The sequence below is a fragment of the Psammomys obesus genome, unplaced genomic scaffold (genome assembly GCF_907164565.1).
Source record: "Psammomys obesus unplaced genomic scaffold, mPsaObe1.curated_primary_1811, whole genome shotgun sequence".
Classification (NCBI taxonomy): domain Eukaryota; kingdom Metazoa; phylum Chordata; class Mammalia; order Rodentia; family Muridae; genus Psammomys; species Psammomys obesus.
In genome coordinates this window covers 2,051,011-2,075,698 of record NW_026590701.1, presented here as the reverse complement: position 1 = coordinate 2,075,698, position 24,688 = coordinate 2,051,011, and the positions used below count along the sequence as shown (strand labels likewise).

Sequence of the window (24,688 nt, the reverse complement as noted above, 5' to 3'; positions counted from 1 at the left end):
GTTAGAGGAGAAGTATTATAGTAGTACATGGGGAGGGAATGCTCAATAAAATTGTATTCATGGGAAGAATTTAGGAACAGATTGAGAACTTTAACTTGGAAAAGTACATGCTTTAGAATATAGTAAACCATTGGTGTAGAAATACATTCTGTTAGAACCTTAACAGTCTTTATTAAATAAAATGCCTTTTAAATTAAGTACTATTGGACCTGCACAGGTTCAAGCCTGATAAGGTCTCAGCACTGAGAGAAGTAGACACACCTCTAATCAAGAAGCTATTTGAAATTGATACAAGTGTCACTAGCTATGTTATACACACTCAAGGGCAGGCCCCATGCCAGGAGTAGCACAAAACAGTCTTCATGATTTTTACTTGTTTTGTTTGAGCTTTTTGTCTACTTTGATTCTCAGGGTTTTTTGTTATTGTTTTGGGTATTTTGTTGTTGTTGTTGTTTTGTTCTTGAGAGAGGGTACAAGATACTGAGTAGGTAAGAATGTGAGAAGGAATAGAAAGGAAAACATGATCAGAATATATTGTTTAATTTTTTTAATAAAAAACTACTGTTACTGGAGTGAATCTCAGTTTAGAGGATAGAAGTTGGAATGCCAAAGTCCTGTGCCTCTTTACAATGAATTTTACAGAGACACATGGATAGTTAAAGGAAAACATGTAGTTTATTTAGGGAAGATACCAAGGAGCAGGGAAGTATGCCATATTCCACCTATGACTTGGCACCCGGAGGACAAAAAGGAAACAAAGGCCAAGGTGACCTGTTATGGGTCATTAACATAGTACGTACCCCTCCCATGTTCCTATAATGTGAGCTTTTCAGAGTGTGCTCCCATGATTAGATGAACATTAGACTAAGAGCTGCCAGTCTTGTCACTCTATGCTACCTGCTTTCATGCTAATTTCTGGAACCTCATCCTGGTTATGGCAGCCTTCATTTCACTTGAATTGTAAATTTTCTTTTTTAGGTATAAAGGTAATGAGCTGTATGAATAAACATGTTTCAAGTTTATATTCAATATAAATTGTAGGATAAATATACTTTCAGCTTTTAGTGTTTATCTTTTAACCTCTTAATACCTGAAGAAATTAGGGTCTTGAAGGATGTATCTCTTGATTTTTGTTTTATTTTGTTTTGTTTTTGGTGGGGCTGGGGATTGGACTTAATGCAGATCTTCATTTGAAGAAACTTTTAAAAACTTACATTTTTATTTTTTTAATTTATTACAATTTATTCACTTTGTATCCCAGCTGTAGCCCCCTCCCTCATCCCCTCTCAATCCCACCCACCCTCCCTCTTCTCCCATACCCCTTCCCCAGTCCACTGATAGGGGAGGTCTTCCTACCCTTCATCTGATTCTAGCCTATCAGGTCTCATCAGGACTGGCTTCTTTGTATTCCTCTGTGGCCAGGTAAGGCTGCCTCCCGCCCTCAGGGGGGAAGTGAGTTCATGTCAGACAGCCCCTGTTCCTCTTACTAGGAAACCCACTTGGAGACTGGGTTGCCATGGGCTACATTTGTGCAAGGGTTCTGGCTTATCTCCATGCATGGTCCTTGTTTGGAGTATTAGTCTCAGAAAAGACCCTTGGGCCCAGATTTCTTGGTTTTGTTGCTCTCCTTGTGGAGCTCCTGTCCCTTCCAGGTCTTTCTCTCTCTCCCTAAGATTCCCTGCACCCTGCCCAAAGTTTGGCTAGGAGTTTCAGCATCTGGTTTAATACCCTGCTGGGTAGAGTCTTTCAGAAGCCCTCTGTGGTAGGCTCCTGTCTTGTTCCTTGTTTTCACCCTCTTTCGATGTGTATCCCATTTGCCTTTCTGAATGAGGTTTGAGCATCTTACCCAGGGTACTCCTTGCTTAGCTTCGTTAGGTGTATAGATTTTAGGATGATTATCTTATATGTCTAATATCCGCTTATAAGTGAGTATATACCATGTGTGTCTTTCTGCTTCTGGGATAGTTCACTTGGGATGATCTTTTCTGGTTCCCACCATTTGCCTGCAGATTTCATGATTTCCTTGTTTTTAATTGCTGAGTAGTATTCCATATTGTAAATGTAAAACAATTTTTGTATCTATTCCTCAATTGAGGAACATCTTGGTTGTTTCCAGATTCTGGCTATTACAAAAAAATAAGAATATGGTTGAGCAAATGTCATTGTTGTGTACTTGAATATATTTTGGATATATGCCTAGGAGTGGTATAGCTGGATCTTGAGGTAGCACTATTCCTAATTGTCTGAGAAAGTGCTAGATTGATTTCCAAAGTCGGTTATACAAGGTTACATTCCCACTAGCAATGGAGGAGGGTTCCCCTTTCTCTACATCCTCTCCAGCATGTGTTGTCACTTGAGTTTTTGATCTTCAGCCATTCTGATGGGTGTAAGGTAAAGTCTCGGGGTTGTTTTGACTAAGGACATTGAGCATTTCTTTAAATGTTTCTCTGCCATTCCTCAATGTTCCTCTATTGAGAATTCTCTGTTTAGCTCTCTCTGTACCCCATTTTTTAATTGGATTACTTGATTTGTTTCTTTTTAATTCTTGAGTTCTTTATATAGTCTGGATATTAGCCCCCTGTCAGATACAGGGTTGGTGAAGATCCTATCCCAATCTGTAGGCTGTCATTTTGTTCTCACGATGATGTCCTTTGCTTTACAGAAGCTTTTCAGTTTCATGAGGTCTTATTTATTGATTGTTGATCTTAGAGCCTGTGCTGTTGGTGTTCTGTTCAGAAAGTTGTCTCCTGTACCAATGAGTTCTAGGCTCTTCCCCACTTTTTCTTCTAACCAATTTAAGTGTCTGGTTTTATGTTGAGGTCTTCGATCCACTTGGACTTTAGGTTTTGTGCACGGTGATAACTATGGATCTGTTTGCATTTTTCTACATGTAGATAATCAGTTAGACCAGCACCATCTGTTGAAGATGCTTTCTTTTTTTCCATTGTATGTTTTGGCATCTTTGTAAAAAATCAGGTGTCCATAAGTGTGGGTTTATTTCCTGTCAACCTTTCAACTAACATCATTTTTAGTCTCTTTGTCTTTTTCTTACCCAAGTAACACTCTAGTCAGAGGAATAGAGATATACTACTGAATTTGTGTCTGAGTGTTTCTCCCAAAAGCACTGAGTAATTTCTAAAGGAGGACAACTACAATGTCTATGTATGGGAAAGAGTGATGCCATAGTTACAATTCATGTCTCTGGCCTAACAGTATATTGCACTATGATCAGTTGAATTCAGTGTAAATGAATGGCCTTGGTTTTGTGATAGTAATCTGTTTAGTAGTTATAATATGTTTTTTTTGAGGGGTGTATATAATGTTTATTATTAGCCCTAAGATTATCACAGCAGTATTATCTAACCTGCTATCACAAATAATAAGATATAGACACCTGTTAGATTTTATAATTACCTTATTTTCTTGGGCTGGGCAGATATTTTACTTACACAGTCTCAATAACCTCATCATCTATCTCCCAGCCCCCACCCAATACCATCCACCTTAATCATCCTCATCTGGTCTATCTTCTATTAACAATCCCATGGTATTTGCTTATGTTCTTCATCTGGGCTTTTACACGCCATTATTGTAGTCCTTCTTCCTCCAATATGTGCTTCCTTCTCCACACTATCCAGTTGTGGCATTCTCCTTCTTCATCCCTTCCAGTCCATCTTTTTCCTGTGATTCTTTTTTTTTTAATTCATTTTATTAATTAGTTTATTCACTTTGTATCCCCCCCCCCCCGTAGCTGCCTCCCCCTCTCTTTCCCACCGGTGCCCCTCTCCCAGTCCACTGATAGGGGAGATCCTCCTCCCCTTCCCTCTGATCCTAGTCTATCAGGTCTCTTCAGGAGTGGCTGCATTGTCTTCCTCTGTGTAAGGCTGCTTCCCCCCTCAGGGGGTGATGATCAAAGAGCAGGCAGTTCATGTGGGAGACAAAATGACTGCCAATAGATTGGGAGAGGATCTTTCCCAACCCTATATCTGACAGAGGATTAATATCCAGTATATATAAAGAATTCAAGAAGTTAAAACAGCAACAGATCAAGTAATCCAATTAAAAAATGGGGTACAGAGCTAAACAGAGAATCTTCAACAGAGGAATATCGAATGGCAGAGAAACACTTAAAGAAATGCTCAACCTCATTAGCCATCAGGGAAATGGAAATCAAAAAGTCCCTGAGATTTCACCTTACACCCATCAGAATGGCTAAGATCAAAAACTCAAAACTGGAGAGGATGTGGAGAAAGGGGAAGCCTCCTCCATTGCTGGTGGGAATGTAACCTGGTACAACCACTTTGGAAATCAATTTGGCACTTTCTCAGACAATTAGGAATACCAATTCCTCAAGATCTAGCTATACCACTGCTAGGCATATATCCAAAAGTTATAATATATTTTGAAAAAGGATATTTATTGTATTAAATTAGGTGTTTACTGAATACTCAGGATTAACTTATCCCTTGACTGTTTTTCAAGGAATTAAGTCTAGTAAATTAAAATTTTAATTAAGTTAATTTTAAATTAATATTTTGAACAAGGTATAATAGAACATCTGAATTTTCCTGTATCTTTGTCTTACCTAGAAAACATTGGCTTAGTTATTATTCCTGTTACTTTCTTTTTTTTCTTTATTTCTTTTTTTTATTAATTACACTTTATTCACTTTGTATTCCCCCATAAGCTCCTCCCTTCTCCCCTCCCAATCCCAGCCTCCCTCCCCCTTCTTCACACATGCCCCTCCCCAAGTCCAGTGATAGGTGAGGTCCTTTTCTCCTTCCTTCTGATCTTAGTTTAGCAGATCACATCAGGAGTGGCTGCATTGTCATCTTTTGTGGCCTGGTAAGGCTGCTCCCCCCTCAGGGGGAGGTGATCAAAGAACAGGCCAATCAGATTATGTCAGAGGCAGTCCCTCTTCTCATTACTATGTAACCCACTTGGACACTGAACTGTCATGTGCTACATCTACCCATATACTTGTAGAACTGGATTTTATGGCAGTACCCCGTTCAGGTCACTCTCGGTTTATATTTTATTATTTAGGTTGTCAATATTATTAATAAAATAATCTACCAGATGTTTTATAGATGTTGAAATTCTTTTTTTAGGAAGAGAATATTTTATAGAAGAAAGTTTTCTGAATTAAGTCCAAAAACTGTCTAGCTTGTGTCTACAAGAACCCTGTCTACAGTTATTTTCTCTTCCTTCATTTCACTTATGGTTAGCTTGAAAAGTCACCAATTCTCTTAGAAATGACACATCCCTGTTTTCCAAAGCCAGTACCCAGAACCTATATATAAACTTTTAAATAGAATTAAATAAATTTTCAGAGTCCAGACTCCACAAGAGATTTATACTGATGAGTTGTAAGACATTTTTCTTCCCATGTATTTGTTTTTAATATTATAACTAAATGCTTTCTTTTTCTTTTCATTGTAAGCATTTTAAAGGGAGTTAAGATTATCATTTATCTTTGTATGCACTACACTGGCATTTCTCATCTTGTTTCATGCAGGCTCTTTGTTTGCTTGTTATTGAAATGGAGACTCCCTATGTTGTTCAAACTGAGTTCACATGATCTTCTTTACTTTGCCTCCTGGGTGCTGGGATTATGATGCCGGGCTTCTTTATAAAGTTAAAATTGTGAGACTTCTCAGGAATGCTATCTGTGGCCATTACCAAACTTGAGGTCTTAGTCCTTATTTCACTAACCTATACCAGTGATTCTCAGTGTAATTCTACTCTTTAGGGACCATGTGACAATGCCTGGCTGTCACCCCTGGCTTTGAGTGTTGCCCTAGCATATGATAAATATAAGTCAAGGTTGTTGCTTTTTCAGAAATCATTTCTCAGAAGTATGGATTATGCAGCCCAAAATGTCTTGAGGGAAGAAGTTTGAGAAACATTGCTACAACTGAATGCAGTCTTTAAGGAAATTCCTGTTAGGTTCTCAGAGGGCAGGTGTATGTGGCATGTTTGTACCTGTTCAGTAAGAAAGGCAGGTTTTTCCTCATAGGTCATAGCTTTTGTTTCTCTGTCCTCATCATGATTGAGCAAGAATGTGTTTTTAGGAAAGTGCTGCTATGGACCAGAGCTTCATACTATTGCTATTCATCATACTCAGCTGCCTTATATTCTGCTATAAAATGTGTTGTAATCTTAGTTGAGGTTTTTATTACTTCTTATTTGGATTATTGCTGTTTTTTATTAAATATTTTATTTGTGATAATTGTACGTTTTCATGTCATTGTAAGACATGATACAGAGATTTCAGGTTTGCTACAATAGTATAACATCTTGTCACATTATAGTACAATATTACAATCACTGCGTTGGTATTAATTAGATGTCTGCTTTTTTAATTTCCAATTTCTGGATTGTTTATGTGTATATTTAGTTGTGAAAATTTTTACTTGCATAGGTTTATATAGTTGCCATTACAGTGAAGATGAAAAAAAATGTTTCACCACCAGTCAGTCCCTTCTATTGTTCTTTTTTAACCCACTCTTCTCCCTTCTCACCTTTTCCTCATTTGTAACTGCCTACAGCTTCTAACCTGTTTTCTGTTTGTGTACTTTTGTCGCTTCAAGAATATTACATGAATGAGATTAAACAATAGGTAACTTTCTAGGACTGACTTTTTTATTCATTATATTTCCTTCAGATTTCTTCAAATTTTTGTATTTTTCAATTATTTGTTTTCTCTTATTGCTGAATAATAGTCTACAGTATGAGTATATCCAGTTTTTAAATTGTTAAATGACATTGGGTTATGTGTTAGATAGGGATAGTTTCTATGAACAGTTGAGTAGGTTTTTTCTTAAATAATGAATCTTTGTATTTCTAGAATAGGACTATAATTGCTAGGTCATATGATAATTTCATATTTAGTCTTGTAAGGAAACCGCCTTACTGTCGTCCTGAGTGGGTGTACCATATTAAATTCCCACTGGTAACGATGGTCTATCCAGTTTCTCCACATCATCACTAGTATTTACAGTGTAATTACTCTTTAATTGAGTTTCTCTATTCCATTCAGTGTTAGTTCAGGCTGCTCTATTACTTTCTGAGGGGTTTTGCTAAATGCCTGATCCCTTTCCCTACATTTTTGTGATATCTGTATAGAGTTTGAACTCCGCAATTAGGTACCTAAAGCTGTTTGCAGTGGCACTCTGCTTTTCTGCCCTTATAATTCACCCTATACAGTTCTTGCAACATACAGTAATTGTGTCAGTGCTGCTGTTAAGATTAAGGTTGTGAACATCATCTTAACAAATGTCTAATATAAATAAGCAGTATGTGGCAGTTTCTAATTTCTCATCCTTATCCTTAGAAATAGTAGGCAGTGTTTTTAGGGACAATATGACTTTAGACTAGATCCTTAAATTTCTAAACTGTTTCTGACCTATCATATATAATATTCTGCCTTTTAGATTCTGGGTTTAAGCTTTACATCAGGCATTTTCACAGTTAATGAACTACTTTGTATGTATTGTTAAATAACTGGTAGTAAAGTATGGGTTTTTTCCTTTTTCTTCATGATAGAGTGGATGTTTTTTGAGGGCATAAAATTCCTCAATTTTTCTGTCCTTCATAGTAATCTGGAACCATCCACACAGGAAAATTTTTCAGTTTTTATATGCTGTTGTTTCCAAATGAGTTCATGTAGGGTTGGCCTGCAATTTTACAATTAATAATTCTTTGGTATGATTCAGATGGGATCCTTAAAATTAGGAACAACCATTTAGTAACACTGAAAAGAACATATAATTGGGTAATAAAATTGTTGGTAGGTGATGGTGCTGGAGAGATGGCTTGGCGGTTAAAAGCACTTGGTCCTGTTGGCGAGGAGCTGGGTTTAGTCCCAGCTTGGCAGGAAACAACTGACTATAACTAGTTCCAGGGTGTCTATCTCCTCTTCTGGTTGTCACATGCACCTCATGGACATAATGCATGTACACACATACAGGGGAAACACTTGTGTATAGAAAATAAATCTTTAGAATGGTTCAAATAGCTGGTGAGTAAACCAACGATACTTTATGCATCTATTAATAGAAACCTTATGTAAAGAGACCATGGATCACTGCTTATTGTTTTTTTCTGTTAGTGTTTACCTAATATCCATTATATGGTAGATTATTGTCCAATGCTCTTACTCAAAAGAGAGACATGTTACCAGATTCTAAATAGTATCCTGAAAATGGTACTAACTTGTTTCTGATTTGTTCACTAGGAAGAGTTAAGAGGGAAGGGGAAAAATCAAGATTGACTCTTGGGTTTGTAGTTTGAGCAACTAGGTAGTTTTACGCAGAAGACACTTATTCCTACTTTTATGTTGTATTTGAAATACTTGTTAACATTCAAGGAGGCATAATCTCAAAATTAGATTTATGAATTATGGTACTAAGAAAGATTTAAAACTGGGATTATTAGTTTTTATATTTTATTATTAATTACAGTTTATTTACTTTGTATCCCAGTTGTAGCCCCCTCTCCCATCCCCTCTCAATCCCTCCCTCCTTCCCTCTTCTATGCCCCTCCCCCAGTCCAATGATAAGGTAGGTCCTCCTCCCTTTCCATCTGACCCTAGCCTATCAGGTCTCATCAGGACTGGCTTCTTTGTCTTCCTCTGTGGACTAGTAAGGCTGCTTCCCCTTAAGGGGAGGGGATTAAACAGCCAGCACATGAGTTCATGCCAAAGACAGTTCTTGTTCCTATTATTGGGGAACCCTCTTGGTCACTGTGCTGCCATGGGCTACATCTGTGCAGGGGTTCTAAGTTATCTTTATGCGTGGTCCTTCTTTGGAGTATTTGCCCCTTTGCCCAGATTTTTTGGTTCTGTTGCTCTCATTGTGGAGCTCCTGCCCCTCCAGGTCTTTCTATCTCTCCCTTCTTTCATAAGATTCCCTGCACTCTGTCCGAAGTTTGACTATGAATCTCAGTATTTGTTTTGATACCCTGCTGGCTGTAGTCTTTCAGAGGCCCTCTGTGGTAGGCCCCTGTCCTGTTCCCTGTTTTCTCCCTCTTCTAACGACCTTCTCATTTGCCTTTCTGAATGAAGATTGAGCATCTTACCAGGGTCCTCCTTCTGGATTAGCTCCCAGATTATTATTCAGTTAAGGTTTTGGAACAGCTAGAGGAGAAGAGAGCTCAGATAGGGTATGTGGAAGAATAGTTGTGAGCAGTGGAACAGAAAAAGAAAGAAATAGTAGCCTATATGGAATCCAAAGAACAAGCACTTACAGCAAAAGTTTAAGAAAAAAAATGTTGATGAGAGCTTGAGAAGGATGAGCTGTCTTTTGTGTACTAGCATTTTAATAGAGTAGGTAAGAGAAACCATATATAAGTGAGTTGAGAGAATAGGATGTATTTTAGGAGATTTGTGACAATTTGGGGGGGTTGCATATTAACACAGTTTAATATGTATGTGTTAATTCATAAAGTATATGTAGGTAATAGTTTTATTATTTAATACCATGAAATACAAACATTGCACACAAACAGATCATGGTACCATTTATAGTCAAGAGAGATATAGGCAAATATAAAAACTTCAGTCATTTCTTCATAAATTATAATTTATACAGTAGTCTGATAATTGCATAGCTGCTTCCTATTGCTTTGGGGAAGATCTTTTCTCCACCCAAGTAAGCACTTGTCTCTCTAATCCACTGTACATCTAAATAAAAAGTCCACAACAAGGGTGAGCTCTTCACCATGTATAATATATACAACATACGATGCATGTGTTAATTGTGATCTGTGAGACTTCCTTTTTTTTTTTTTTTTTTTGTTATTTGAGACAGGGTTACTCTGTGTAGCCTTGGCTGGCCTGGAACTCACAGAGATTCACCTGCCTCTGCCTCCCAGAGTGCTGGGATTACTGGTGTCTGCCACCCCACCTCGCTGAGGCTTCCTTCTTATCAACAGCAAGCTATTAGTCGTTAAGTTTTAGAGGAGTTGAAATTTGTAGAGTTAATCAGGAGCAGAGAGCTAACTATAGCCAAGTCCTGAGAGCTCTTTGCTTCCCAGGTTACTGTCATATTCTGGAAGAAATATGGCTAGTAATGGCATCAATTCATCAACTCCTCCTATTGCTTCCGACATCAAGGCAAACACCAAAGTCATCAGCGCATGGAGGGAAGGGATAAGAAATAACACATTAGCAAGTGCTGCAGTGGCAAAGACTAGAAGGTTATCAGTAAGAAGGTTTGAAAACAGTTGAATGGTTTAGTATAAGAATCTGATATGATATCATACCAAAATGATACCAAGGAAGCTGTGACATGTAACTAGCCCAGGAAACAAATTTGCAGTGTAAAAAATGGAGAAACTGGAATTTGATGTTATAGGGGGAATGTGGAGACAGGACATGTTATAAAGCCTAGAGAAATACTGACCCAGGACTTTAAATATATATCAAAATTATAACCATTATAAATGCTACCTGGATCCTCCATACAGTTGCCAGCAGAATTATTAGAATGGAGCGTGGAGGCACAAATACTCTAGAAGTCCAGACCTAGCAAACAGCAGTCTTAACATTATGTGCAGAGATACTATGAGTATAGACAACAGTAACTTCAGTTCTGTTAAGGTAGGAATGATAAAGGCTTCTGACAGTGCAAAACAGAAAGGTAGTTACAAAACAGAAAAATATATTGGAGTCATAGCCACAGTTGTTGGGTCCTTACGAAAGACTTCATGAAGAAGGTATTAACAATCAAGATAAAAACCCAAGGTCAGCAAATTCTCAGTGTTAGTACTCGACACCATTTCCCAGAAAACTATTGACCACAAATGGCAAAGAAACAAAAACAATCTACATAACCTTCACCTGAGAATTTATCTGTGCCAAAGACTGAACAGAATAAGGCTGGGCAATTGTCACTTTACCATCTCTTAACAGTTGTCATCTAGTGGAAATCCAGCATAAGGCTTTTATTACTTTTATCTAAAGATGTCTCTTTTGCATAGAACAAAACTTTAAGACTATTTTCCCCATTATACCATTTTCTTTGTAAAATGTGTTTGCCGACGTCTCCCACCCTCTCCAAAACAACAGTAACAGTGGAGGTCGGAAGATAAAACTTGGCGTTAGTGCCAGTAGTATGGGCTGGCACCACCATGCTCAGCTTTTTACTTTGGTTCTAGAGGTCAGTACTCTCTCAAGCTCTGTGGCAGGCACTTTACCTACTGAGCCACCTCCCCAGTCTTATGAGATGGTGTCTTACTGGTTCTGATTTGCATTTCCCTTATAGTGATGCTAATACTAACACTTTTTCTTATATTTGTTGGCCTTTGTATGGCTTCTTTTGAGAAATACCTGTTCAGATCATTTGCCTATTTTAGTTGGATTCTCTTTGCTTTTTAAAAGTTTGAGTTCCTTATACATACTGGATATTAACCAGTATAATTAAGACGAATAGTTGGAAAATATGTTCTCCCATTATATAGGGAGAATATATGTATATGCTAGTTTTCTCCTTCCACCATATGGGCTCCAAAGAGTGAATTTAGTTCAGGTTGGTGACAAGAACCATAGCCCACTGATCCATTTCTTAGGCCCTGTGATCATTTCTTGTATCATACCATATTCCTCCTTTTAGAGTAGGTTGAGGCTAGTATTACATGGGGAGAATATATGTCTCAACTCTGTATTCAGTGCTTTTAGTTTCTATGTAAAGGCTTAAATATTTAATGTAATCCTATTTGTCAGCTTTCACTTTTTTCTGTGCTTATGTGGTTCTTTTTAGGAAAATCTGTACTATACTGATGTCCATATATTTTTTTTTTATGCTGGTTATCGTTTCAAGATATTACATTAATGTCTTTAATCTCTCTTGGGTTTTTTTTGTTGTTTTGTTTTGTTTTTTTTTTTTGTTTGTTTGTTTTTTTGTTTTGTTTTGTACAGGCCAAGACATAGGGGTCAAGTTTCAGTCTTCTGAAAATATAAGAACTTGTCCCTTCTCCAGTGTGTATTTGTTACACTTTGATTGAAAATGGTAGTTGGCCATAGGAATATCTATTTATTTTGGGGATTTCTGTTCTGTCCCATTTGGCTGTTTGTGTTATGCCATGGCCTTATATATATATTACTGTGATGTGTATGTGCTTCTGTAGTGTCTCTTGAAATCAGATATTAACTCTTGTTATGATTATGATTATTTGGTCTTTTGGATCAGGATTTTTGTTTTTTACTTTGTGATCTTTTGTGCTTCCATATGAATTTTAGGATATTTTTCTAGTTTTGTGAAGGTCATTGGTATTTTGATGGAGGCTACATTGAATATATGGATCCCATTTTGTGGTGTGGATATTTTAATTCTTTTTTCAACCGAGAAACCTGAAAAATCTTTACTTGGTTTTGTACCTTCAATTCTTTTTCTTCTGTGCTTAGTAGTTTTCATTTTAGATGTTTTTCAGTTTCTTGGATACATTTAATCTTAGGTATTTTGTTTTATTATAGGTATTGTGATAGAATTGTTTCATAATTTGTCTTTAGAAATTTTATTTTAGAGAAGCCATTGATTTTTTCTTTTAATGCTGCAATTTTACTCAGTTCATCAGCTGAAATAGTCTTTTGATGGCATTTTAGGTTTTCTGTGTTATATCATTTGCAAATAAGGGTAGTTTTACTTGATTCTCACGTGTGTGTCTTTTATCTCTTTCTCTTATCTGCTTGTCTCACTCAGCTTCTATTTCTGTTAAGTGGGGAGTAAGAATGGAAACTTTTATTTTCTTCCTGATCTGAGAGGAAATCTCTTTTCAGTGTGATACTGACTGTGGGTTTGTCAAGTCTAAAGGGTCTATGTTGAGACCCTTTATTCTTATGTTTAGTTCTTCATTGATTTAAGTCTTTGGATTCTGTTTAAATCATTAGTTGGGTTATTTTTGTGCTTTGTGTGACTTAAAATAACTGTTCTTACTCTTCATTCTATGTTCTTCATATTTATTTTTGTTTCAGTTTGCTTTTTTGTTTTCTGTTTTGCCTGTGTCTTTAGCAAAAAAGGAATGATCAAAGAACTAGTTATGTACCCCCTTCTTATTTTTATCTTTAAATTACTATGCACCATTTATTTTTATTTTTTTTTTTTAGTTTATTTTTAACTCAGCCAGTATATCCTAATATTCTACCATATGTGTGTGTGTTCATATATATGGTATTTTATATGTATATAAACACATACACATATATATATTAGGATTCTCTTTTGTTTTTCGAGACAGGGTTTCTCAGTGTAGCCTTGGCTGTCCTAAACTTACTTTATAAACCAGACTGGCTGCCTGCCTCTGCTTCCCTGACTGCTGGAATTAAATGCATGTGCCACAACTCCTGGCTGGATTTAATTAAAATCTAAAATGTTATTAAACAGGTTTTTATAACATTTAAAAAATTTTGTATATATATGAATGGGAGTGTATATGGCATGAAATCAGAGGACAACCTGTAGGAGCTAGTTCTCTCCTTCCACCATATAGGCTCCAAAGAGTGAACCCAGATTAGGTTGGTGGCAAGACCCATAGCCCACTGAGCCATTCTTAGGCCCTATGATAATTTCTTGTATCATACCATATTCCTCCTTTTGGAGTAGGCTGAGGCTTTTTGTTTGTTTGTTTAGTCCTTTTTGAACAAAATTTTTAGTAGTTTTACCTGAAAATTAGAAATTATATTTTATTTTTCTATAATATTTTTGTATATGAGTGTGAGTGCCATAGCATATATGTGTGGAGGTTCCTGCCTTCTACTTTGTTGAGGCAAGGTCTGTGTCTCTATACTCTGCATATTGCAGGCTAGCTGGCCTGTAAGCTTCCTGTCACCTTCTTCTGTCTCACAGTTTAAGTGCTAGGATTACAGATACATATTCCTGCATCCAGCGTTGCCTGAGTTCCAGGGAGCCAACGCAGGTACTCATTGAGACATCTCCCCAGCCCCGTATTTTATTTAATAACATAACCTTGGTCACTTTTTTTAAATGTTTAACTGTACACTGTGTTCACTCTTAGATTTTTATACAGAAAGTCTCCTATGGTAAGTTCTTGTATCAATATTTCAAATATGTTTATAATTTTTAAATAGATTGATTTGTTGGGTCACTTTCTTACTCTTTAGCCCAACCTACCCTTGAACTTAAAACATTCTTTTCACCCTACCTGCCAAATTCTGGAATTTTACAAGAATTATTTTATACTCACTTTTCCCTTGAACCCTCCTGTCGGTGATTTTCTGGCCTAGAGTTTTCTTGAGAACTCTGAAGCTAGCCATATATTCCGTCCCTATCTCCACTGTTGGTTTATTTATTCTGTCTAGATGCCTTTAATATTCTTTGTTACTTACTGAATTCAACATATATGACTCTATCTAGATTATTCACTTATATTTATTGTATACAAATTCAGTCCATTAGTTTATAAGAGACTTAAATTTTTTTTTAAGATCATTTGTACCAGTTTATTTCACAAGCAGTGTTCCTGATCTTTGGGGTATATGTTGATAAACAAAATAGGTGAGGTGAATTTGTTTTCCTTAGGTAGAGCTTTTATATTGTGGTAGAGGAAATCTCCCACATCCTTACCCAGATAGATAGATAGATAGATAGATAGATAGATAGATAGATAGATAGATAAAAAAATATCTAAGTTACATAGTATTGAGATATGATAAGTTATATGGTGTTGTTGGGATTAGTGGTGGGAACGGGTTGGGGAAGACAGCAACAGGATTACAGTATTTAAGAGGCTTTTACTGTGGGCTTCCTTGAGGATACAAAGGGAACAGCCAATGCAGAAGTACTAGGACAGGAACTTTGACAAGTTAAAAAAGCAAAGAAGCTGTGTAGCTGGAGGGAATAAATAAGGTAGTAGAGAATGAGGTCAATATAAAGAGGCATTGCAGGGCTTGCAGGCCATTAGTTGGGGAGCTAACATCATCCTGGTTGCTCTCTTGAGAATGGTTTAATCCTATAGGGAATAACAGTAGAAGCAGTCATTGTACTAATCCAAATACATGCTATGATGGCAGCTTTGTAAATATGGTTTAAAGCATCACATGTACATTTGCTTAAAGCAAATGTGGCACAGAGAGCAGCCCAAAGGAATGGCTCCACCCACTTTTAGCTTGGTGGGCTAATGAGCTTAATTGGGCTTACTTAACAGGAGAATAGATGGAGGTTACTTGTGGAAGCAAGGTGGTACACCACCAGAATCTCCTTTAAAACCAGAAATGTTAACCATTTATATGTATATCCTCAGGGTGAGATAAGCTACCTTTGATTAATAAGTCCTTTGTAAGGTTGTCTTGTGGCCCATCTCATGAGCACACCCCCTTCTACAAGAGAATGTTACTAGGCCCAATGTTACAATGTTACGAAAGTCTTCTGTGGGTAATCACCGATAGGGAGGTACCATGCCCAGAGAACAGGATCCCACAACAGATGACTTACTTATTCTTAGCTTGAGCAACCAGAAATGATGGAATTGCCAACCAGTGACATGTGTAGATGTAGTTTATTTTATGGACAACAATGGGAATTTTGGACATGTTAAGTCTCTTTTAGACTTTGGAGTAAAGTTATATTACTTTAGAGTTCAGGAAAAAGGTAAATTTGACTATTAATTTGAGTTATCAGTATGTAGGTGGGTTTTGATGGAGAAGATAATCAAGAACGAGGTGTGAGTTTTTCATACCATTATTCCAGAGTACACTGAAAAAAAATGCCATGGGACAATAGAGTGATCTCATTGGCGCTCACTGAAAAGACTGCTTGAGAAGGCAAGGAAAATGAGAACTGAGAACTAGCCGTTGGGAAACACCCATTGGTATTTAATAAGACAGACTTAGACTCATGCTGAGGGAGATGGACTAATTTGAGTGCATGTGAGAATGAATGGAAGGAAAGTTGGAGCCAGGTATTACAAATGATAGTTTGTCTGCCAAAAGTCTACCCAGTATCTTAGAGCAACTAACAAGAATATAGACTTTTTTTTTTCTTTTAACTGAGAGCAAACCCTACTGAGACGGAAAATCAGTCTTCCTCAGGGTCCTAATTGGTTATCTAATACCAAATGGTCAGCACTGAAAACACACAGATATGAGCAAAACTAAACTTAAAAAGTTGTTACATATTAATCAATTTTATATTATTGTATGAAATTATATATTAATTTATGTGCGTGTGTTTATAATAATAATTAAAGAAAAAGACTGAATTTGAGAGTAGGGGGTTTGTTTCTAGAGAGAAAACTGGAGGGAGAAAATGAAGGTGGGAAATGTAAATCTAGTATACATACATGAAATTTTTAAAAAGTAATTGGGAACAAAAACCACATGTGTTTGAATATGTATAATAGGAGTGGTTTGGTAAAAAGGTAAAAACCTGATGGTTCTTAATATTTTATTCTAATTTTTTTGTCATAGTGAGTCTTTTGTTGTTGCTGCCAAAAGATTGTCTCTTTACATTTCTTCATTATTTCCTTTCTTTTTTTATCTTTATCTCAAAAAAACAATGTCTAAGAGACTAAAGTTCTCAGTTTTCTTCCTTTCCTAAGTTCTTTGAAAGCCTAGTCAACAGCCTTGCTGGGCTTAAATTTTGTTCAGGTTTTTTGTTTGTATGGTTTTACTATTATTTAATATAATGTTTATATAATTATGTTGCTGATTTACTCCAGTAAGGGTGGGAAAGAAAACTATTTCTCTTCATGGTCCTGTTATTCATACTGACACTTTAAACTATCTGATTGATAACTTAATTGATAACATAGTTTACATTATTTGCCAATAAAATAATTTGTTTTATTGTATTTTTTTTTCAAACATAAGATTTGATTTAAAAATAGTAACCAGTGATGGCAGTAGCAGTGGAGCACATCTTTAATTCTAGCACTCCAGAGGCAGAGGCAGGCGGATCTCTGTTTGAGGCCAGTTTGGTCTACAGAGTGAGTTCTAGGGCAGCCAAGGCTACACAGAGAAACCCTGTCTCGAAAAATCAGATGGATGGATGGATGGATGGATGGATGGATGGATGGATGGATGGATAAAAATAGCAGTACGTTGTAAATCAGATCTTTTTTTTTTTTTGAGAAATTGTAGAGTCCATTTCTCACTAAATGTTTATTTAAAAACACTTTATATTAACAAAATATATCCTTGCATTTTTCTTGTTTTAGAGGACCAGGTAGCATTTTATAAAAGTTGTAATTACCTAGTTTCAATCAATTTTAGATTATATATTTATTAGTGGCAGTAACTCTAGCCAAGAGATGGATCACAATAGTATGTGGAGAGCTTAAAATCCTGCATTTGTCAGGCGTGTAGGTTCTAGTACTTGAGAGGTAGAGGAAAACTTATTTTGAGGACTACAATATTAGTTAGACCCTACAAATTCTTATGTTTGTGAAGAACTCCCTGGATTGATTCTGTTGGCTAAGAACTATAAATTATAAAACAAAAAAAATGTGCATTTTAACTCATTTTGAAAGGTGTATCTAATCTAAAACTTCTCTTTCTCTCTCTCTCTTTCTCTCCCTCCTTCCCTCCCTCCCTTCCTTCTTTTTTTTTTTTTTTTTTTAACATTTTCTCTGCATACCTGAGGTTGAGTTAATTTTGCGGCCCAGACTGACTGTGAACTAGCAGCCTGCCTCAGCCTCACTAGTGCCAAGATCACAGGTGTATACCCATATATCCTGCCCCAAAGTACTTCTCAGTAAACTTCTCCTGTGGCATCATTAGAACAGCTACTGGTCACATAGGTTAATGTTCTCCCCTGTAATGATTATCAGAGCAGACATCTATTAAAGTATCCCTTTTAGAGTTGGGGGAAAAGTCCTTGCTTGGGGGAGGGTATTGTTACTTGTTTCTGTCTGGTTTGGTTTGTTTTGTATCAGGAAAAGTAAAAATTTGTAAGATGAAGTTAGACTGAAAAAAATGTAGGGTTGTCAATAAAAGTACTCTAACATCTCTTTTTTTTTTCTTTTGAAAACTTTATCTTTCTGTACTAAGGAGATCCCCAGCTGGGTATTTGTAACAGAATCATCTACAGAGATAATATCTAATCCAGAAAGGTTGAGTTAGAATCTCATGAATAATTGGATTTCAGTTCAGTGTTTTTGATATGTTCACTTCCTAGTAAAGAATCCATTTTCTTTTTCATATTAGTTTTTGAAAATTCTTGTTTAATCATTTTAACTTTTCTGAAAATGTTTTATCTTTCTTCAGAAAATTATGTTAAAATGTAAAGAGAATAGATAGGAAGAAAATGGGAAAGAAGGGTGATGACATTAACAGTTGATGGAGTCAGATAGCCTCATTTATAATCAATCAAGAATAATTTGTTCTTAAAATAAAAGTTTATACAAAACCACAATTTACCTCAAAGGCTAAGTAAAGTTGATAGACCACATATAAAACAAGGATATTAATTATCCCTTTTACTCCTTTGTGTTAACATTGAGAAACTATTTTTTTTCCAATCTCTTGCTATTTAATTTTTCTAACCTTTTATTTATCTAGTCTTATTTTCCAAAGAGACCATTTCCTTCTAGTCAGTTTTTGTTTGGGTTTTTTTCCTGCACATTTCTATCTTCATTGTTCAGTTTACGTCTAGCAGGATTTATCAGGGCTAATATTACTAGGCATTTGCATTGCATGTGGCTTTTAAATACTAATTTTGATCCAAAGTTTTTATTACATTGTTTGGTAATATTTTGGAGAAGATAAACATTAATAGTTTTATTTTGAATATGTTTTTTGTTTTGTTTTGTTTTTTGTAGCAGAAAAAGAAAACTAAGACCTTCAATCCACCAACACGTAGAAATTGGGAAAGTAATTACTTTGGGATGCCCCTCCAGGATCTGGTTACAGCTGAGAAGCCTATACCACTATTTGTTGAAAAATGTGTGGAATTTATTGAAGACACAGGTAGGCTAGAAGAATCAATACATGAGATTTGATTTATATTTTTACTACAATAATAGTTTGTTAAATGTGATATGTTAAAGCCTTAGCATTCCCATTAGTGTCGTCTTAGTTACTCTTACGGTAGCCATCTGTCTGATATTTGTAGTTTTATTGTTGATCAGTGATGATTCTGAATATCTTCTCTTGAACATAATAAATAACTGTGTTGAAAGCTAAAATGTTAAACTTACCTATTTCTGGGATTTGTAACAATTTCATTACTATATAATACTAAGAGGTTGCTACTATGATTTGATTCAGTAAATTAAATTTTTTTTTTTTTATATTTTAAACCTAATACTATTTATGTTACTTACTTTACACATGGGTAATTTTCTTCAAAACCATAATTACACATAATAAAATGTCAGTTCATTCTGTGTGTACTGGTACTATTTATTCAGCAATTCTAGCTTGTTGTCATTTTATAAGGCTTGAATTATGTTTATAAGGATGTATAGTTACCTCACAGTTTTAAAAACAAGTTTGCATTTATGTTTGTTTTACTGCAATATAGATTTTTAAAACTGAAAAAAAAATGGCCTGGAAAGAGCTGGGGAATAGATTTGAAAAAAAAGTTACACTTGGGCGTGTTTTATTTTATCTATTGTTTTTGAGACAGGGTCTCACTTTGTAGCTGTGGAACGTTCTGTGTAATCCAATTTATCCTTAAACTCACAGAGATCCTTCCGCCTCTACCTCCTGAGAGCTGAGATTAAAGGCATTTGTTAACAATGAGCCTGAGTGATTGGATGAACTACAATTACAAAAAGTTTAAAAACATAAGCTACATCAAGTTTTAGCCTTATGTAACACTTTTGATTGTGTGTTTCTAGTATAATTGTGTCATCTAAATAATCGTGCTCAGTTTTGTTCTTGGGTGCCTCACCCTTTAATCCAATTATCAGCTTACTTCTATACACACTGGTTTGTCTATTTGATGAGGAACAGTGACTTCTAGCTTTAGTAAGGGGTAGAATATGGCAAAATACTGTTATTTACTAATATCATAATTCAAAATAGATATATGATCTTTCAGTTAATGTGTGTTGATCTTTAGAGTCTACATTTGATGTGTACTTTATCTCTTAACACTTAAGAAATAAGTTTTAGAAAAATTTCTTGTTCAACTTTAAGACAGGAAAAAATGCAAAGGTTTTTCTAATATTAGCTCTCTGCTTTGGAGTTAATGATTTCTCATTTTCAGTAATATATTTAGGCCATATAAATATGACATATTTGTGGTTTTGTTTAAGGAAGGAATCTCATATATCCTAGGCTGACCGTGAACTGCCATTATTCTTACTTCTGCTTCCCATGTTCTTCCATAACAGGCATGCACAACTAGACCCTGTTTTATCTGGTGTCAAGGGTTAAACCCAGAGCTTCATGCATACTAGGAAAGCGGGCCTTATGGATATGACTGAGGAAAATACTAAAATAATAGTTTTATTAAACTACTAAGATAAACTAGTGAAAACCTTAAAGAATATTAAAATGGACATTCCATTTACCAATAGAATGAAAATTAATTATTTTTAAAATAACAGTTTCTTGAGTATTTTCAAGTATTTTCAACTGAGTGGCCTGTTTTGAGGAAAGTGACTGCAATTTTAATTCAGTTCTTACCTAGGTCAAATAATAGATAATGTGCATGTTTAAGTGCTTTACTGGAAAGTCACTTAAGTATATGAAAATACAAGACCTAGAATAGAGTATTAAAACTAGAATCTTGTATATTGCTTTTTCTTATTACTGATTTTTAAACTGATTATAAGTTTTAGCACAGATTGTCAGTTGCTTATGAATTTACTTTATGTGGTGGTGATGGTGGTACCACATTATCCGAGCAACTCATGAGGCTGAGTGTCAGGCCACCCGGAGCTATATGGTGAGACCTTATCCCAAAAAAGAGAGTTCTGTTTACAGCTCTCAGAGTGAACTACAGCACAGTAACCATCATCAAGTTCAGCTTGTAGTTCATAAGAAGTGAAGATACATAAATGGTAACCATTATTTTAAAATTGTATTTTAGCCATTTCCAGATTCTAAGCTCAGTTATAAGGCATGAGCATTCATTTTAATCAGCTTTCTTGTTTCAAAGATTAAATGCTGTTAAACAATGTCGATAAAAACATTATTGGTTGAAAATGAATCAGCTTTGTTCTCAGTTTCCATGAAATAAATATCTATTATATAGAAAAATTTTATTGCCTCAGAAACCATCTAATGTTATATAATTATTTATATTGTTAGCTGTTGTATTTCTACTCATGGTGCTGGAGGTCAAACTTGGAGTCCTGTGCATGCTAGGCAAGCTATCTACCAATGAGCTACATCCAAGTCCTATTACCTTTTAAAAAATGTTTCTAATGATCAGTTAGGTTGAAAAGATATTTTAAGGTTCCTAGAATTTTTCCCCAAAGGGTGTTTTTTTTTTTTTTTTTAACACATCAGTATTTTTATTGAATAGAAACTAATTTTCCTGTGCTTAGATGTCCTGTAGTTATATACCTGCCTCCATAAAAACGTAACTTACTGTAAGGACTCTTCACAGATAACACTCTGGACAGAAGTTAAAAAAAAAAAAAAGGAAATAGAAATGGCTGCTGAGACAGTGTCATTTTAGTCATAGTCCCCTTATAGTTAACACTTTATGTGCATTGGCGTTTAGCCTGCATGTTTGTCTGTGTGAGGGTGTCAGCTCTCAGAGTTATAGAAGGTTGTGGGCTACCATGTGGATGCTGGGAACTGAACCTGTGTCCTCTGGAAGAGCGATCAGTGCTCTTTAACTGCTGAGCCATTCTCTCCAGCACATAGTTAAACACTTTAAGTGGAATCTAACATTACTTATAATTACATCAAAATTGGTAGTGCCTGGATATGGGCAGAAGGCACACTATGACCGCAAAAGTTTTTGGTTTGTGTTTTGGTGTCTTTTTGTTTGTTTTGTACTTCTCAAACCATGTAATATTTTAGCTGTGAAGGTCAGTTACCATAGCTCAACTTGTTCTTAACAAGAAGGATTTTTATGACTATCCAATCAAGGTCTTGAACCTTTAGGCCAGTTCACTAGCAGATAGGAGAAACTGCAACTAGATCCTTTGCATCCTACATCCACAAGTGACTCCCAGTTTTCATATGCTAATTTCTTTAAGATAATAGGAGGGCCTTGCATCAGGGCCATGTAAGGGACAACGTTCTGTATGAAGGAGTTACATCCTTATGCATCTTCTGTTATCTCTGCGGAGTCCAGTTTTGATGAAAAGCCTTCAGTCTGGCTGAGTTACTTTTAGGACCAAGTAATTTCTGCATCTTCAAAGATGATCATAACATTTTTACTCAGTTTCATATAGTGAATTATATTGGTTGGTTTTTCAAGTAAGCCTTCAAAATTCAAATAACCTTGAGTTCCTGAGATAGATACCACTGGGTCATAATGTTTTATACTTTTTATACATTGCTGGATTAAATTTCCTAAAATGTTAAGGATCCAGATTACTGTTTAGTCTGATAGCTAGTTATAATTACTTACTGAACTCCCTATGTATTAAAAGATATTCTCAGAATAACTTTCAATTCCTGGCTACAGGAATTTTCTTGTGATATATGTGCAGTATTAACCAGTTTGTAGAGAATGTTTCAAGCATGTATGAGGTTCTTAACTCTGTCTCTCCACTTCTAGTGATGTGCCCCATATATCAGACTTGAGTCTTTCTGACCTCTTAATCTGTATCTGCTGGATGGTCACAGCTGTTAGGTTTCCACCTTCTTTCTCTGCCATCTGAAGACTCTCACTCAATTGGGCCATTCAGATAGTTTATTTCACTTGCTTTTCCCTATGAATAACAGTTTTGAGCTGGGGATTTAGTGCTTCTTTTAAAATGTTGAGTTTTTCCTCATGTTTTTAGTTGTTTAGTAGAAGACATATTTTCATGGTAGAAGCAATGTCCTTATTTAATACAAATAGAATCACAGTAAAACATAGTTTCAAGATATTTTGTACAAGTTACCCCTAATGTGCCTATGAAATATACAGGTAAAAGGTCAAGATTCTTTTGCATTATATGGCTACAGAGCTCAGGAAAGTGTTTTGGTTTTTAGATGCTGTTTTTAGATGCTGGTAATTATCAGTATATAAATATTAATGTAAGCTTTATGTGAATGGAATTCAGAATCAACAGTTACAGTGAGAAGAAAAGTTCAAATTGTTGACAAAAGACTGCAAAAGGAAGGCTCTAAAACCTGAGAAGGAGATAAAGAATCATGGCTATCAACATTAAATAATTTTAAATTAAATTTTTTTTACAATTTAAGATAAAATTTATAAGCTTAAAACTAACCATATTAAAATGTACAACTTGTAGTATCTATTGTGTTTTGTATTATAAAGCGCCCTGTCACGTTGTTATGAAATACTTTTATAGCTCTAAAGAAAACCAAGAGTACCCCATTTTCTTCAGCTTACCAATCTGCTTTCTGTCCCAATGGATTTATTTATTCTGTATATATCATTTAAGTGTAAGCATTTAATATATGAAGATTTTGTCTAGTTTCTTTGACTTACTGTTTTTGGGTTTTTTGTTTTTGAGATTCACTTGTGTGTCATTTGTATTGTCCATTATCTGTCTCCTCTATTATTTGGTAGACCTCCTACCTCCTGACAACTGTGAATAGTTGTAGTATTCATCTGCAAGGATTTGTTCAGGTGTTTTCTATTATTTCAGTAGGTTCCTAGAAGAACAGAATTGCTGTACTGTTTAATAATTGTTTAATTTTTTAAGATCTGTCATACTATTTTCCACAGTGAATACTGTTTTACATCTTACCAACAGTGTATGAGAGGTCAACACTGTTTACACCATTGCTAACACTTGTGTTCTGTATGCTTATATGTCTTAATTACCAATACTATTTTTCTTTTAGTATGGATTGCATTTAACCTAGATTACTTCGATAGTACTGCCATAAGCAATGTTGTTTTCAGTTCATGAATACTTTGCTATTTTTTTTTTTTAATTTCTGGATATTTTTTTCCCCTCAAATCTTTTGTACAAATATTCCTGAGCATTTTACTGGGTACTGTTTAATTGGAATTTATTTATATATATTTTTTAGTGAAATCCTGCCATACACAGTTTTTGAATCCTTTAATTTGACTGAATATTTTATTACCTGTTAGTTTTTTGTTTGTATGTATTCTTTGAAAGTTATCATGTGTGCATTTGTTTGTGAATATATATATATTCATATATATATTCATATATATAAAATGTTCTCTAAGTAATTCCAACTTTGCTTCTTTATATTTTATATGACTTTGTTTCTTTCTATTGGGTTTCTTGTGAATTTGGTGAATTCCAGTATGAAAGCAATATCTTTGTCATATTCTTCATAAATACTACTTACCTGTTGAGAAAGCTTTCATTTTAGTTAGTTTCCTGAGGCTGCCATAAGACTATTAGAAACTGCCTAAAATAAAATTACAAAGTTATTTTGTCAGATCTGAAGACTAGAATTTTGAAATTATAGTATCGACAGGATGAATGCTCTGTCTGAAAATTGAGGTAGACTTCTGTGCTCTTGCTTTTGGTTATGGTCTCTCAGCTTACAGGTGTGTCACTTCAGTCCTTTGGCATTCTCACTGGGGGGTTGTTTTCTTTTTTATTTTAAAAATGATTGTGTGTGTGTGTGTGTGTGTGTGTGTGTGTGTGTGTGTGTGTGTGT

The 24,688-nt window shown here is 35.3% G+C and overlaps 1 protein-coding gene across 1 annotated transcript in view; it reads left to right on the top strand.

Annotated features, from left to right (window-relative positions):
* The window catches only part of Arhgap5 (Rho GTPase activating protein 5), a 64,597-nt gene that overhangs the window by 18,052 nt on the left and 21,857 nt on the right, over positions 1–24,688 (top strand). The window contains exon 3 of the mRNA XM_055608570.1: positions 18,775–18,922. Coding sequence (XP_055464545.1) covers positions 18,775–18,922 — 148 coding nt within the window. The remainder of the gene's footprint in view (positions 1–18,774; positions 18,923–24,688) is intronic.